This window comes from Spea bombifrons, chromosome 2, assembly GCF_027358695.1.
Source record: "Spea bombifrons isolate aSpeBom1 chromosome 2, aSpeBom1.2.pri, whole genome shotgun sequence".
NCBI classification, from domain to species: domain Eukaryota; kingdom Metazoa; phylum Chordata; class Amphibia; order Anura; family Pelobatidae; genus Spea; species Spea bombifrons.
In genome coordinates this window covers 28343954-28359570 of record NC_071088.1, presented here as the reverse complement: position 1 = coordinate 28359570, position 15617 = coordinate 28343954, and the positions used below count along the sequence as shown (strand labels likewise).

At 41.3% G+C, this 15617-nt stretch overlaps 1 protein-coding gene across 2 annotated transcripts in view; it reads right to left on the bottom strand.

The window, feature by feature from the left end:
• The window catches only part of SH3KBP1 (SH3 domain containing kinase binding protein 1), a 115910-nt gene that overhangs the window by 14374 nt on the left and 85919 nt on the right, over positions 1-15617 (bottom strand). For both annotated transcript variants that reach the window (XM_053457308.1, XM_053457309.1), the window contains 4 exons: positions 11590-11641; positions 10902-10982; positions 10002-10170; positions 8617-8702 (listed from right to left, as the gene is read on the bottom strand). In XM_053457308.1, the coding sequence (XP_053313283.1) occupies positions 8617-8702; positions 10002-10170; positions 10902-10982; positions 11590-11641 (388 nt within the window). The remainder of the gene's footprint in view (positions 1-8616; positions 8703-10001; positions 10171-10901; positions 10983-11589; positions 11642-15617) is intronic.

Sequence of the window (15617 nt, the reverse complement as noted above, 5' to 3'; positions counted from 1 at the left end):
GTAGGCAGGTAGATGTTTACGCATTTCAACGCAAATTTATCCGAATCTCACCTTAAAAAAAAAAAAAGTGGCGAAGGGATGACAATAAACGTGTGAGGAAAGAAACTACTCAAGCCACAATAAATCGTAATAATAAAATAAAGGCCAGTTCAGTTTTTATAGCATTATCTCCAACAAAGAGATTTATGTTTTCATGTCTTTTCCAGGATCACTGAATTTATCCGCAGTAGTAGATTAAATAGTAGGTCTCACATGCTGCATCCAAGAAACATAACTTATCAAGAAAGAGACAGGTGCCAATCGCACTCTGCATCACGCTAACACCAAAAGCCCCGGAGTGGAAAGAGAAATCACAGTAATAAGGACAAACAATATACTCAGGGAAGCTACGCAGTAGACATTTGAGCCATAGGAGCATGCCTCTGATGTTCCCCTTTTCTAGGGACTAGAAGGTATTGTAATCTTGACACAATTTCACAAGGTGGTCTATGAAATTACCCCAAGTTCAGGAAACACTTCACACTTAATGCAATGTCAGGAGACATTTGAAAAAAAAAAAAAAAAAAAAAAATATATATATATATATATATATATATATATATATATATATATATATACACACATATGAATATAGCTGGTCTTAGAGATTCCCCAGAATGTGCTGCCCCAGATTCATATCACTGCCTCTGATCGTGGACAACTATCTCAAAACGTAGTCACGTACTATATGCAGCCTTGAGTAAAACCACTAATTTCACTCTCACCCTGCAAGTGATACTGGGTCATACTTATCCAAGTGATTCTGCAATTTAAGACCAAGAGCCGACTAAAGTCTCAGTCTTTACCGAATAAATTAAGTCTAGATGGGACAAACAGTTGTTATCTGTTGCCAAATGTTTGTATGTAAACTGGTGTTGCCACAATCACACACTGGAACCCCTTACTTGCAACTCATGATGGACAACTTAGAAACACTGAAAAAGAAAAGCTCAAAACTTTTGTTTTTTAAATGTAAGCGTTTCATATTAGATGGTGACAGGCAGGCTATTAGATATTTGTACCCTAATGCTCATTATTATGCATTGTAATGTAAAAACTAAGAAGTATAAAAATGCATTATCTTTCTTCTAAATGTGTTCTTTAATTACATCATTAGCTATCAATAAACCACATAAAAGGTCTCTGTAAAGCCCCATCACCAGGTGATGTCTCTAACCACACTCACTGAAAGAAAAAAAAAGTGTCCCTTTTTTGGCCACTTGAAATGTTGGGTGTTATGATCTAATGCATTGCTGTTTGCTCTCCTGTGCATTATTGCCAACTGAGACAGAGGGAAAGTGGGGTTGTTATGCCTCTGACCTCTCTGTGACCAAACCATAGCCATAGAAAAAGTCTGCTTCTCATTGGACAAAGACCAAGTCACAAGTATACTAGGAACATCTAGGCTCCGGCAACCTGGAGCCCTCCCTTATCACTACACGGGTAGATGGTCCCACTGGTGTCGGTGGGGGGGGTCACACTGAAAACATCCTGGTTTTGGGGGGGAAGAGGGTGGTGAGTGGGGCCACATTAAGTTTCTCCTGAGTCTCTAGGTGAAACCCTAAGAGCATGGGGAATATGTGATCATGTAGATAATGCATATGCGTCTTAGAGAATGAACAAGCTTAACAGTGGTCTAGGTGCAGTGGAAGCGTTCATGTCAAGCGACTCACTCGTTGGGTAAGTATAATGTAGTCACACAACCACTGCTAAATTCTGCATGCCAAGTCTTTGAAGGGGGGCTCTGGTTTCCAGTGGATAGGCCGTTAAGGAGGCAGCATGAAGAGAGTGTCTATAAAGTGTCAATGAAGTGTATTTTGAGAGGGGCCTGACTGTATAAATGAGCTGCAGCTACATGGTATTTATAGCGCTGTCATACAGGAGCTGGTGTGCAGGTGCATATGGAAATGTCTGCTGCTCATAATCACAGGTTATTACACATTATATCTTATAACGTGTACTTATACACTGATATCATGCTTATGAGCATTCACTCCTTGAGCAGCTCGTAACCCAAAATGATTAGAATGTGTGTTGCATTTGTTTCAGGGCTGATATACAGCAGTGTAGCACTGGGTTGAAAACCTGGATCTTTTTAGGGCCAACCTGGCAAAGGTTCCGGAGGAAGAACATTAATTGTGTTATCATTGAGAAGTTTTTCCTTCCATTAATTCAAAAAGTGCATTTTGTAATGAAATCCAGCAAATGCATCTTATCCAGACAAACCTTTTTAATTTACCACAAGGTAGCCAAGGTGGCTGCTGACAAATAGTGGCGATCGTAGCATATCAATTTATACAGCATTAATGTAATAATAGCAAATTAGTGTTCGAATTTTTTTTTTATTTAGATATGCTTTAACAGAAAGCACACAATGTGAGTGGCGCCGAGCAGTTGCTGAAAACTTTACAAGCTCGGTGCCCCTGCCCGGGACTTACATTAAAACATTGTTTTTTTTGTTTGTTTTAACTTTATTTAACATCCTCCATGTTAAATAAAGTAAAAAAAAAAGGGAGATTAATCCCACCCACCCCACTCCTAATTCCCATGTTACCAAATAGCTAGCCCTCCCCTGACACCGGTAGCCCCACTCTCATAGATATGTAGCCCCTCCCACATGCACACATAGCACCTTTCCTCACACAGCTAACTCCACCCCTTCCAAAGCCAGGAAGTCGCCCGCTATGCTTATCACCATGGCAACTATAGTGCGTGTTTTAGTTTACTGTATTACCATGGAAACCGATTTGGGCTTCACAAGCAAGAAAAGAGGCAATTTTCTTTGATTTAATATAATGTCCGAATACTTGCCAACATTCCCAATTCCCAGAAAGGGGCATTTTTCTTTTTTGGGGTGTAGTAAGAGGTGGGGAATTGGTTTCACCCAGACTTTTCATGTGACTCTGTGCCCTATGTTTAGCTCCTACAAAACAGGGGCACCTGGGGGGGGGGTAGCGTGGTTCAGAAGAGGGACTGGCCAAGTTAAATGGGGACACTCCGCAGTAACAATTCATTTAGCGAGTTCTTAGCTGTTACAGAGCATTGCAACGACCCCATGAGGGCAAGTATCAGGGCCCCGGCAGAGCATCTTACCCCCATACCCAGAGAGTTTCGCTTCTTCCAGCGCCTGAATGGCAGGGCGTCCCACCACGGTACTAACTACGTGCTCCGAAAGGGTTAATGATAGCAGCAGATAACCAGGGGGTGAAGTCCGGTAATAAAAAGCACCTGTATGGGGCAAAAAAATCTTAATATTCCCGGCATAAGGGTAATAATAATCTGTGATCGGCCCCATGAAGCCGCGGAGTCTCTGTGTGAATGGGCAGATTCTCTGAGGTTTTACCCCAGTCTCGGAGGGTTAAAGGGAAGATTTTCAGGATTTTACCCAAATCTCAGAATCTTGGGGGGGGCAGATTCTCAGGTGTTTACCCCAGTCTCAGAGTCTCAGGGTAAATGGGCAGATTTTTTAGGGGTTCTTATCCCAGTCCCAGAATCTTGGGGTTAATGGGCATATTCTTAGTGTTTTTACCCCAGTTTCAGAGTTAATGGGCAGATTCTCAGTGATTGTACCCCAGTGTCAGAATCTCGGGGGAAAATGGGGAGATAATCAGGGTTTTTACTCCAATTTTAGAGTCTCAGGGTTAATGGTCAGATTTTCAGTGTCTTGGATTTTCAGAGTCTTGGAGTCTCTGGGTAAATAGGCAAGGTGTTAGTGTGAATGGGTAGATTATCAAGTTTTTTACCCCAGGGTGTCTCAGGGTGTCAGAGTGTATGGGCCGGTCCTTAGTGTGTTTACCCCAGTCTCAGGGTTTTTACCCCATTTTTTGCGATCTTGGGGTAAATGGGCAGATTTTCAGGGTTATTACACAATCATCACAGTGTCTGGGTAAATAGTTAGATTATCTGGGTTTTGCCCCATTCTCTAGGTGTTAGGGTGAATGGCAGATTCTCAGATTTTTTACCCTATTTTCAGAGCCTCGGGGTGACTGGACAGTATTTTAGGATTTATACTCCAGTGCAGGGTCCCCATTTCCCTTCCTACTTCCCTCCCATTTACCCCTATGTGCAGATAGCCCCTCCCCCCACAACGCCATTGCTCCCACAAGAGGGGGAACCCCAACTACTCTACACCGGGTATTACCCAGGTATGGATAGAAATCAATAAATAAACCTATGTAATGATGTTTATAGCGCCATCATATTCCTGTTCCTGTATAAGAAACCTGTATTGTGTGTATACCATGGGTGCCGCCATACTAACTTCCTGGATCTCAGGATTTGCATCATTTTATTGTTGCCCGTCCCTTTTTAGATGTGAATCCCCCCCCATTGTCGAATAATAAATGGTATGATCTATACTAGATGTTAAATTGAGTTTTATTGCCAAATTGATTAACGGTTGGATATTTGTGATTGGAGATCAATAGAATATTCTCCGTTAGAAATCACTGTAGAGATGGAAACTTCTCATGTTCTTTGGTGGCCAAAAGAGTGTCCTCTGGGCTGGGTGATAGTTCCCTAGAGTGTAGCCTCTTGGTGGTGAGGGCCACAACCCAAATTGGTGATTCAGCAGTTATAGTGAGTCTTGTTGACGATGGTACTGAAGACTTGAGCTTTGATGATCAGTTCTTCCATCATCATGAGAGGTATAATGCTACGTGGATCGCTCAGCTGTACATCTCTCGGCACTAAAGCTTTCATTGCTCCCATAGCATCTTCAAACTCCTCAACGACTGTGACCAGTTTCCGCTTGTCCTGTCGGAGGGCAGACAGCTGTTGTTGTAGCTGATCGTTGGCCTCAGCTGTCTGCTCATTGGCTTCTAATGCTTTGAACAGTCTATCATCGAGTTCTTCAGCCGCTTCAATAGATTCACGTGAGGACATCTCCATGTCATGACATCTGTCTTGCAGGTTTTGAATTTCAAGGTCTTTGATGGCCACATGTTCTTCAAGCAAGGGGATTGCCTTACTCATGCCTTCCAGACGCTCTGTCAGCTCTTTGTTCTGCCTACGGAGGCTGTTGATAACTGGCTGGAGCTCTTTGTTCTCCTGAGACAGACCATGGGCATGGTCTGCAGCCAGATTGAAATAATTCTGAGATATGTCCTCTCGTGACACCTGAGAGCTTCTCGAGGTGGTCTCGCAATGTTCTCTCCGGCGTCTCGGTGACTGGTTTTCATGCCTCCGCCTCCTGTAGTCACCTTCTGACGTTAGATGTTCCTCCAGACTCGAGAGTCTGTCCATAAGACTGGACACGGACCGTCTGTGTTCCATCTCCATCTGGAACATGGAGTTGTTGACCAGAGAATGCACGAGGTGCAGATGGAGTCTGGGTCCATGTCGTTGTCTGTGAGAGTTGTCTCTCTTTTTGCGTGTTAATAATATGATACAGAGGAGTATAAAAGCTCCAATGTACCCCAAACACAGTAGTTGGCTCAGATACACATCGCGCTCGGCTTTGCACATCTTCGCGGTCGCCTGCTCTGTTGAGCAATGACCTGTTTACAAGTCTCCCCCTCCTGTGCTACCGATGACATCACAATGAGGCTGCTGACAGAACACCGGAAATGATTGGTTTATGGCATTGTGGGCGGGGCTTGAAGAAACCACGCCCAGTTTTTGAGGACGGTTTGTTTACGAGAGAGTGTGTTTTTTAAAGCACTGCCCACAATCAAGCCACACACACTGAATCATTCAACAAAATAATAGCATTTAATAAATAAATTAATTCTCCTGTCTAATTGTGTTTTGTTCTTAAGTTCATGATGACATCACAATGAAGCTGTTGAGGGAACATCAGGAATGATTGCTTTATGGCACAGTGTAACAGGTTGTTTTATGAGTGGGTGTGTTTTCAAAGGCCCCACTCTCTTTTAAGAAATGAAATTGTTTCTGGAAGCCTTTGAAGCACACGGTCTGTTCAGCGAGAACACGTCGGCAAACCCTCCATCACCATCCATGCCCTAACCCTCCAGCAAATAGCGTCATCACACACTGACACATAAATGGGGCCAAACGGGGCCGTTCTGCCCTCAGGTTCTGGGTTTCTATGTTCGGTGCAGTCTGTCGTTGTTGTGCATTAAAAAGGGCAGCCCTGCTTAGTTTGGACAGTCCCTCATGACCCTCTCTCCTTCCCTGTTGCCCCTCTCTCCTGTCCTTTTAGCCTTTTGGCTAAGTGTTTTAATTTAAGTCCCGGGCAGGCGCCCCTGTTGCCATGGCGCCCTGTGCGGCCGCACACCCCAAAGGCCGGCCCTGATTTAATAGATACATTTATGAAGCTATTAAAAAATAACATTTTGGTCACATTTATAATGAACCTCCTCCTCCCTGATCTGTATGTCCACCGACTCTCTAGTACTACTTAAGAGTTTAAGCTCTACTGGGCAGGGACGTCCTTTCTAATGTATTCATACCTATTGTAGCCAGATCATCATGTCTGAATGACAATGGTACTAATTATATCCTGGCACTTAGTGTACCTTCTCTTTTATTATAACGTAAACTTTAAGGCGCATACGTATATCTGTTAGCACATATTAAAAAAAAACACAAACATTTTGGGACAAAGTTATAAATATGATGCAATCACCATGGAAACTAGTGGTATGATAATGCGAATTGCTCCTATAACAACTCATACCTAAAACTGTTCGTCTCTAATTTAGCACAAGGAAGTTGCATGAATGGAACTATGAAACAATTCAATTATTATTTTAACACTACACAACAAAAGATCTATTTTCAATATTAGTTATATTTACGGTCACATACTGGGAACTGATTTCACACATTAAAAAGAATCAACACAAAAAGAAGCAAGCAGAGCAATCAGAACGACAGATAAAGTAACTAGATTCATTACGGATCTGGAGAAGTCATAGCAGGTGGAGAGTGAAAGGCCTGCATAGATCATTTTTGGGAAAAAGGGCACATTAAGTAGTACTGGATGGCAATTCCTATCACACTCAGCTAGAGCATAATAGGAACTGCTGTCTAACAACAGCCGAGGCACTCAAAAGTTTCGGGACTGGGGAATAGGTTATCGGGACATACACACACATACACACACACACACAGAGGTCTTGTTGCATACACGGACATCAGGCAGTTTAGTAATACGCTCGGGAGTTAACACAAATAGTCAGGAGGAATCTTTACACTGAGATCTAAGACTCCGTCCGTGCCACGCAATAAAATCTTACCTGGCAGCCGAGGGAGAGAGCTTTGGTCTCTGGCTGCTCGTAGCTCAGAGTTTAAGACAAGCTGTGGCTCGGATGAGTGACTTGAGCAGGTGACATTGGAGACGGGGCAAATGTCAGAGCCGACTTGACTTGTTTACACCAGAGAACTGGTGTCGGCAGCAGAATGCCTGACACATCTCAGGGTTCGCGTCCCTATTGTGTGCACCATGTCAGCTGGTGCCTGACTGCAGCTCCCATCACCCCCAGCCATTCACAGACTACTAATGATCTAAGCTGGTGAATATTCTCTTTCCTGGCTGTATTTATTCATATTGCCCATTTACCAAACATTTGGAAAATGTATTTGAAATCACTGATGCCAGCAAATTAAACGATATAAATTTTGACCCTGAGAGCCAGACTTAGGTTACTAATATATTGTCAATATATTGTCACTTCATCTGACATTAAAGTCAGTCAATAATGATAAAAATACATCTTTATACGTCACTGCTGCAGTTAAAAGAAGTCAGTGAAATAAATTACTTTTGATGACTAAGGTCCAATTAGTTTACTGTAAACAGATTCATGAATTCGGGAAATCGAAATCACAACAATCACACAATATCAGCATTTAACAGTTTTAGGTGTTACGGGTTGGATACTGTGTTCAATTGTAAAGATAATTCTTTATACTGATATTTGGTCATTGTAAGTAATTATAAGTGTTATGGTAACGCCACAAATGCTTCTGTTTATTTTATGATTGTCAAGACCACCATGAGGGGGGTACAGTCGGCTATGCCAGGCACAAACCCCCCCCCCATCTTCAATGCAAATGCATCATTTTCAAGCCCGATATCTGTAACAATGGGGACAGACGGGCTGCCATTCTTAAACATGGGGACCCTGGTGAAGAGGTATGCCTAATAGAAGTCCTGAGGAAAAGCTGCAGGGCCATTGGGAACCAGTCAACATTTATGTTTTATTAACAAGGAAGTCAACTTAACATGATCTCTAATGCCAGGACAAGTGATTGAAAAAACTGGCAACAAGTGATCAACTACAAATTATTCATACAATGGCTATGTAAATCAGCAAGTCCCTGCCTAATTCATTACTCTGCATAATAAGCCAACAGAAACCCTAAATTCAGTAGATATTTCATACTCTAGTGTGTCTGATGTTATGTTAGAAAGGTACTGAGAATTCCCTTTTATTCTCTGTCACTTTATTATTCAATACTAAAGATGTTTAACACAAGTGTCCCTTCTCATTCTATCCACAGCAATCAGCTTAGCTGGTGTTAAAGGCAGCCGCGTAAATCTGTCAATATGTATGACTGAGCAGGCACTATGGTTATTTATAAACTAAGGGCAGCACATTTGGGACTTACCAATATCATTGCTTTTATCTGAAGAGTCTCTGTCAGGGGTGCTGGATACAGTACTAACTCCCACCTCTGCCTTTGGACTGTCGCTCCTGTGAGACAAAAGAAATAAAAGTAACTTAAATCGGATTAAGAAATCATATAGAAGGCTGTCTCTTTCATAAACCCATTGAGTCCATTAAGCACCGCCGAGTAAAAGTAACGTCTATAATCACATATTAGTGAAACAAGTTATTGTATTACCCTGGCAAGAATGACCTTTGATTGCTTAGGGGTATGTAGAAGCATTATTAAACACTCATATACAGACACCAGACAAGCCAGAAGGCTTGTTGTTCCCTCAGAAATCTCATGGTGCTGCCACAACCACAAGGGATTCTGGGTAGGCACATGCAAATAAGGTCAACAGTTATCACATTTTGCCTCTATATCCACTTACATGGATCTCTTGAAAGTTGCCCGCTGTACAGGACAGCCTTTAGACAAAACTCGGGAAGAGGTGCAGTAGCCAGATCACCACTCATGGACAGCTGTTTCGTCATTAATGGGACTCGTCAGCATGAGGTTGTGATACTGGCTTAATGCTTAGACATCAAGTGTTTTTTTATTTATTGGAAGATCTTGTGGGACACTCCATGCACCCCCTCAGCCTCCCATTCTCCCAAACACAGACATGTGCCTCACCAGGATTAGTTGCATTTACAATCTTGAATTTTCTGCACTTAGATTTCTCATCTGGCAGACATGACATGGTTTAGAACATGGCAAAAATGGCCATTTTTAACCTTTTCGGTGTATAAGTTCAAATTATTTTTTAAAGAGAAAACGATCCCTTTAGCAACATGTAATACGAGTCTGCACTGCAATCAAGGTCACCCCAGACATGTAAACAGACTACAGGTCCAGAAATCTACTCTCCACACTCTTGAACTAAAACAAAGTATACACCGTTGGGGAATATAATTGAGGGTGATGGGCATGCCTGGGACTCTCTGGTTTTGTCCGGGAGGCTCTGGGTAAAGCTCTGTTTCTTTGGGTCTCTAGGTCACTTTCTTCTTTCTCCGGGCAAGGGATGTGACAATAAAGCTTGAATTTTTATTTGGATGACACTGGTACTATTTCATAACTTATTAGTTCCATATGAGGCGCACAATATTGCCTGCACGTTGTTTATTTCACTTAGGACTAGCCTTGCCCCATGCTGACTATCCCCGTCCCTCCCTGGTGGGCAAAATAGAGTCTAGAATAATAGATTAAATATTGGCTAAATTATTGTTCAAAGTTTGTTTTGTATTTTAATGCATTGTGTATCCGTGTGTATATTTTAGTGGAGATGGTTTTCAGAGAAATTTCAGCTAGGCCTCCAGTCCTAACACGACAGCAATCCATACCTTGCATGTGTTACAGGTCCCGCAGGCCTTTCTGGTCTTTTTGGTGGGAGGGTGCCAGGTCTATTCAAAGAGTTGGTCTTGGGTGGACGGGGTTTCTTTGGAGGTATGGCAGGTACAGAGTGCTTTATTGACTCTACAGCTTTGTGATCTCTTTGTGTGTCGGCCCTTTCTATAAACAGAAACAAATAATTTGTTTAGGTTAACAACATATGCAGGCGAACCATCATGGACAACTGTTCCTAATGCACAGAACATATGATTACTATTATTTTGTGAAAAACCTATTACATTATAATAATGGTACCCAGTGTTTCTGCCAGCACTCCTATTTAACTTGGTGGTGCGCCATATAACTTCACCACCTTAACTTTAAAGTCTTCCCTTCCTCCAATCCTAAATGAAGGCCTTTCATTATCTGCTTATTCACAATGAACGTTTGAGGTTCTTACATGGAATTTGATCATCTGAACTGATCATATCCATAAGTTAACTGCTTCAATTTTAATTACATCACACTTATAGTGTATTATATTGTACACTTGTAATTTTTAGCCTAGCCATGATATCATACATCAGGTCTGTTCTACCTAATAATGATTTAATACTCAATTTGCACTAGTAACAATCCCATAGCACATGTACGAAAAATATTTTGTTTTGGTGCTAATGAGCAGCAATAACCAAATACGTCTATAACAATAAGAATGTGATATTTGATGTCAATGCGTAGCTTGTAAGACAAGCAATTACAAATATCTGTAAAAGCCACCTCCCTCAAAATATAAATATAATAATACGCATTAACCGAATGGATTATTCAGTCATTAAGCCATCACATTTAAGTGGTGCTCCAGAACCTACATACAAACAAACCAAGCATCGGTTGTCGGATATCCTCACCCTTTTCCTCAACCCTGTGTGGAAGGGTTTCTGGTCTTTCTGGAGGTATTTTCCGGATGTCCTGCTTCCTGTCTGTTGTGCCTGATGTAGGAAAAAAAATGAAAGCAAAGTCATCTGGCAATTCACATCACAAATTTAGCAGTCATCTCTGGAAAAAAGAATTCTGGATGCAGCACGAGGATTATAGAAACGAATCATACTCTCGGCACCAGGGATACGAGAAACACTACAGTAATGGAAGCAGCTTAGCCAGGACACCTTGATGGAAATGAGATTATGTCTTTCAGCTAAATACACTGCTTATTTGAAATTCACATAAGCAATGGCAAGGTGTACGAAGGTAACCTCTATGTACAGTTCTTTCCTATGAATATCACACTTTCTAATATTATGAAATAGTATAAAAAGTCAAATCTGGCCAAGATAACTAAAAGAAACGCAATGTCACAAACATGTTGTAATTTCTGTAAATTGAATTAAATTAATATGTTTCTGTTTAAATTGAGAGATTTTAAACATTATAGAAGAATTATCTGTAATATCCTGGGGTCCATGAATGTTGTAGCAACTTGGCCGGGGCAAAAATGGGAATTAAAACATGCTTGTGGCTTTGTACATATTCTGAAATGAAGCCTTCATAATACGGTACATTTGCAGTTCTTTTACTATATTTCATGTTTTCACTTACTTGTTCCTGACTTGACGATAGGAGCTGATGGAGGTGGTGGTTTCTTAGGCCTCTGTAGAATAAGACAAATATTTAAATTCTGGTTAGATATCAGTAAATTACACATTCACTGTATACAAAGCCAGTCTTAGGTCTTCTAGTGCCGTAGAAGAATTATGTTTCTCTGCTCCTACGTGCCTTTGGTTGCTAACATAGAAAAGAATCTCATGGCGGTGCCCCTTTCTAGGTCAGAAGAGCGGCTGCCTTGTTTGCCTATATTGTAAGGCTTTGGTTCTATTTGTTGCATCTTTGCATTTGTTGCATTTGTTCTTCAACTACCAATATTGCAACATATTGCTGGAGCTGTAATATCAACAGTATTACACTGTAACGTGAGATGTTATTCACCAGGTTATACGATGACGATGATACATGCTGTGTAGATGCGTATATTAGAGAGCTTTCATTCACATGGAGATCATAGCTCTGTGCCAGTTTATTTTGAATGAAACATACAGACCTACATCAACGGTCCGCCCCTATATATAGCTGCACATATATCTCAATCCATAGGTGATTACATTAAATGCTTTGTCTGAAATTTGTTCACAATATACTCAGTTTGCCATCTGGATACAGCCGATTCCCTGACAGCTCCAGACTAAGCCAGAACTGAAGCTGACTGGCGGTAACTATATCATGTGCATGAAGATGTGTTTGGCAGAAGGGGCACACTAAGGTGGGTGCACAGCACCAAGGTGTCCGGTAACTGAGGAATCCATCAGGGTCAATTAACACGCGTCATGCGTACCAATAGTAGTAGGATCGCAGCTTGTCTGAAGCACTGATGATGGGAAAGTTTGTTAGTGTAAGCATGAGTGAGTGTTAGCATGTGGTGTCAGCGTGCCTGTGTTAGTGTACTGTGTTAAACAAAGGAGGACTGGCACCTACTGGTTTGGGGGCTAAGTAAAGCTGAGAGGTCTCCCCCCCCCTCCCAGTAAGTTACATACTAGCACACAGCGTATATGATGGTGGTAGTGTTCATTTAACTGCACTCCTGCTGACACACATTTTAGAGATGTAACTTTGGAACCCAAGTTGGAAATTGTCATTATTATCGTTATTATTAAAATTAGCAGTTTTCTTGTATAAAGTTCATTTTCCAAAGGACAGCAGAACAGAGAGTCTGGGAACATGAATGTGTGAGACAAAACCAAATATATATTATAGAAGCTCTCTGCTCACCAACTAATACTTATAGGCAAAGGCAATATTATTTAAAAAAAAAAAAAACAATTTAATTATTATAGACTAAAATGTTTAAACACATAGGTGGCTTTAAAAACAGAACATTGGAGCACAAATCAAATGTATAGCTTAAATAATAACAGAACATTATCCCAGATAATCCTTAAGTATATATGAATGCCGATATGTCTAATGCAGTCTAATTTGTTACTTAGTGATTTTTCTGATGGGAAATCATCGCAGGTGCTTACTTAGATTGCATATAATTTCCTCTAAAGATTACAGTCAAATGATCCAAAAGACAAGATGAGTTTATGTATTTATTTTTTCATATATAATTTGCAATACATTGCTTGGTTCATGCTAACACCCCTTCTGACACTTGAAATTGATTTAAAATGCAATCTGCAAGATAAATACATGGCCTAACAATTCCCAACCCTGCAATCACAAAAATTACATTATTGATGCTATCTCCCTGCATTAAACCTGATGCAGCCGGCTGAACACATCTCCTGCATGGAAAGTAGCTGGGGTATGGGAAAAGAGGCGAATGCATAAGGGGGGGGGGATTATGCCGAACCCTAATAAAATATTAAAGTACTTATCTTAAGGAGAAGCTGCAGCCCCACAGCTACTGCTCCAACCTTCTCTAGGGTCCATTGAGTCTCACCACTATTTGGTTGCTTGAAGCAGCCAATCAGTGTCAAGAAAACACTCCCTATAAAATCAGCGGGAATACTTAAAGCTGACTATTAGTAAGTACCGAATTTGTGTGATTATAAGACGATCCCAAAAATATAGGATGACTCTAGATACGGAGGTCTGGATTTAGATGCATGGTACCAGGGATGAGAAAGGAGAATGGTTAGGTGGTCCAGAAGTCAAGGCAAGCAGATGAATTTTTGGTCATAAACGGCAAACAGGCAAGTGTCGGGCCAGCAGCAAGTTCTGTAGACAGCAAAAGAGTTTGGACTTCATAAACCAAAGGCAGGCAAGTAAAACGGAAAAAAAGGTTGGAGGTGGGTAAATAAATACAATGGATGGTTAGGTACTTAAACTGGAACACTGGAACAACCAAGTGTTGAAGAGTTCACTTTTAAAACATCAACAATTAGCGCTATCACACCGATGACATTGTGCGCGTCTCTGTGTGCTTCCTCTTTGCCCAATTAACTTGTATGGGTGCAAGTGCCCTGTTCCGTGCACCCATCAGGCTTACAGGTGCTTTGTGTACACATCTTATATGCATGCTCAAAGGAGGAGAGCCATGATGCAGCCTGGCAGGTCCTGGGAGTATCTCTGGATCCCTAGAGGTAAGACACAGCCACAGCCATGACAGTCCCCCTCCAAAGCGCGACCTCCAGACATCTGTCGTCTGTGAAAAGCCTCATTATTCCTCTGGTACATATCACCTTCAGTGTACTAGATATTCACGGCGGCCATGTCAGATTTGGGAATCAACAATCTCTTGAACTTCTTCTTCATATTCTTCTTTTCCACCTCCTAGCACTAAAGTGGTGCAGTCTCTAACCAGATGCACCATCTGGTTAGAGACTGCACCACTCCAGGGACGTGGGACGCTTTATGAGTCCCACCGGAGTAGAAATACACTCTCCTTACAAGCACCACTAACATGGGTGGTCTGGAGGATAGCAGAGCCTCAAGAAGCAGTAGAAGCACAGAGGTCAAGCATCAGATAGGGTCAGATGGCAAACAGGGATGAGTTGGGACAGTTACACACATTAGATTGTTCCGTGCACATGAGCGTTCAAAGGAGGAGACTCACAATGGCAGGTAAGACATGGCAGTACCTCCGATTTCCTGGTGGTAAGACACAGCAAGAGCCGCGACAATATGATGGCTGGAGTGTTAATCCTTACTTAACTTTGACAACAGTAACATTGTAAAATGTCAATCAGACTTTGTAAATCTGACATTAATAACATTTAGGCTGTTCAGAGCCTACTTATAAGAGTAAAACTTGGCTAATGCAATTTTATTTGCTTTAGTGGATGTGGAATTGTTAAATGCTATGATTGCATTATAATTAAGGCTTCATGCCAGAATAGCAATCTCCATTAAAACGAACATTTGTTAATTTGTAAACTTGACAGGGTGGGATGGGGGTATAGTACTCTATTTCCACGATATAAAAAAGCACTAGCTGCCAAAGCCACAAGACCAACTATACAGCAAGCAGTTTTTTCCCAGCAATGTCCTTAACCAAGTGCAGGAAGGACAATACAGACATTACCAAGATCTGCAACCTATTGATGACCTTGAACCTATACCCAATTTATGAAGAATTTTTTAGTATACCTATCAGCATTATAGATATCTTGATTTAGTAACTGATTTCTTACCTCTGGCAAGCACTCATTAAATTTACATGACAAACCTTTGACTACTGTACATGGAACGCAAAAATCAATTTTACCTTAGGCGGAGATTGCACTCTTTGTTCCATTAGATGTGTTGCCAGCATATTACATGCTCGATAGCTTTATCTAATATCACATTCCCCACCAGCTACAATCACTAGTGTTACATGACAGCGGGTTATTTGTTGCCTGTTCTGTGAATACAGAGTTTTCTAAATCTATTGCCTCCAGCACCTAATTTAGTGTGAGAACCTCTGCTTCATTCATGCAGCATTATATCTGAAGTCTGGACATTCCTTCTACAAGTATGTACAAGAATGAGACTTTCATTCAAAATAAGTAATGCAATTCTGCAAACCTGGTCGGCTGTTGAAAACAAGCTACGTTCTACTAAATTAAACTATTCAGTGACTATTT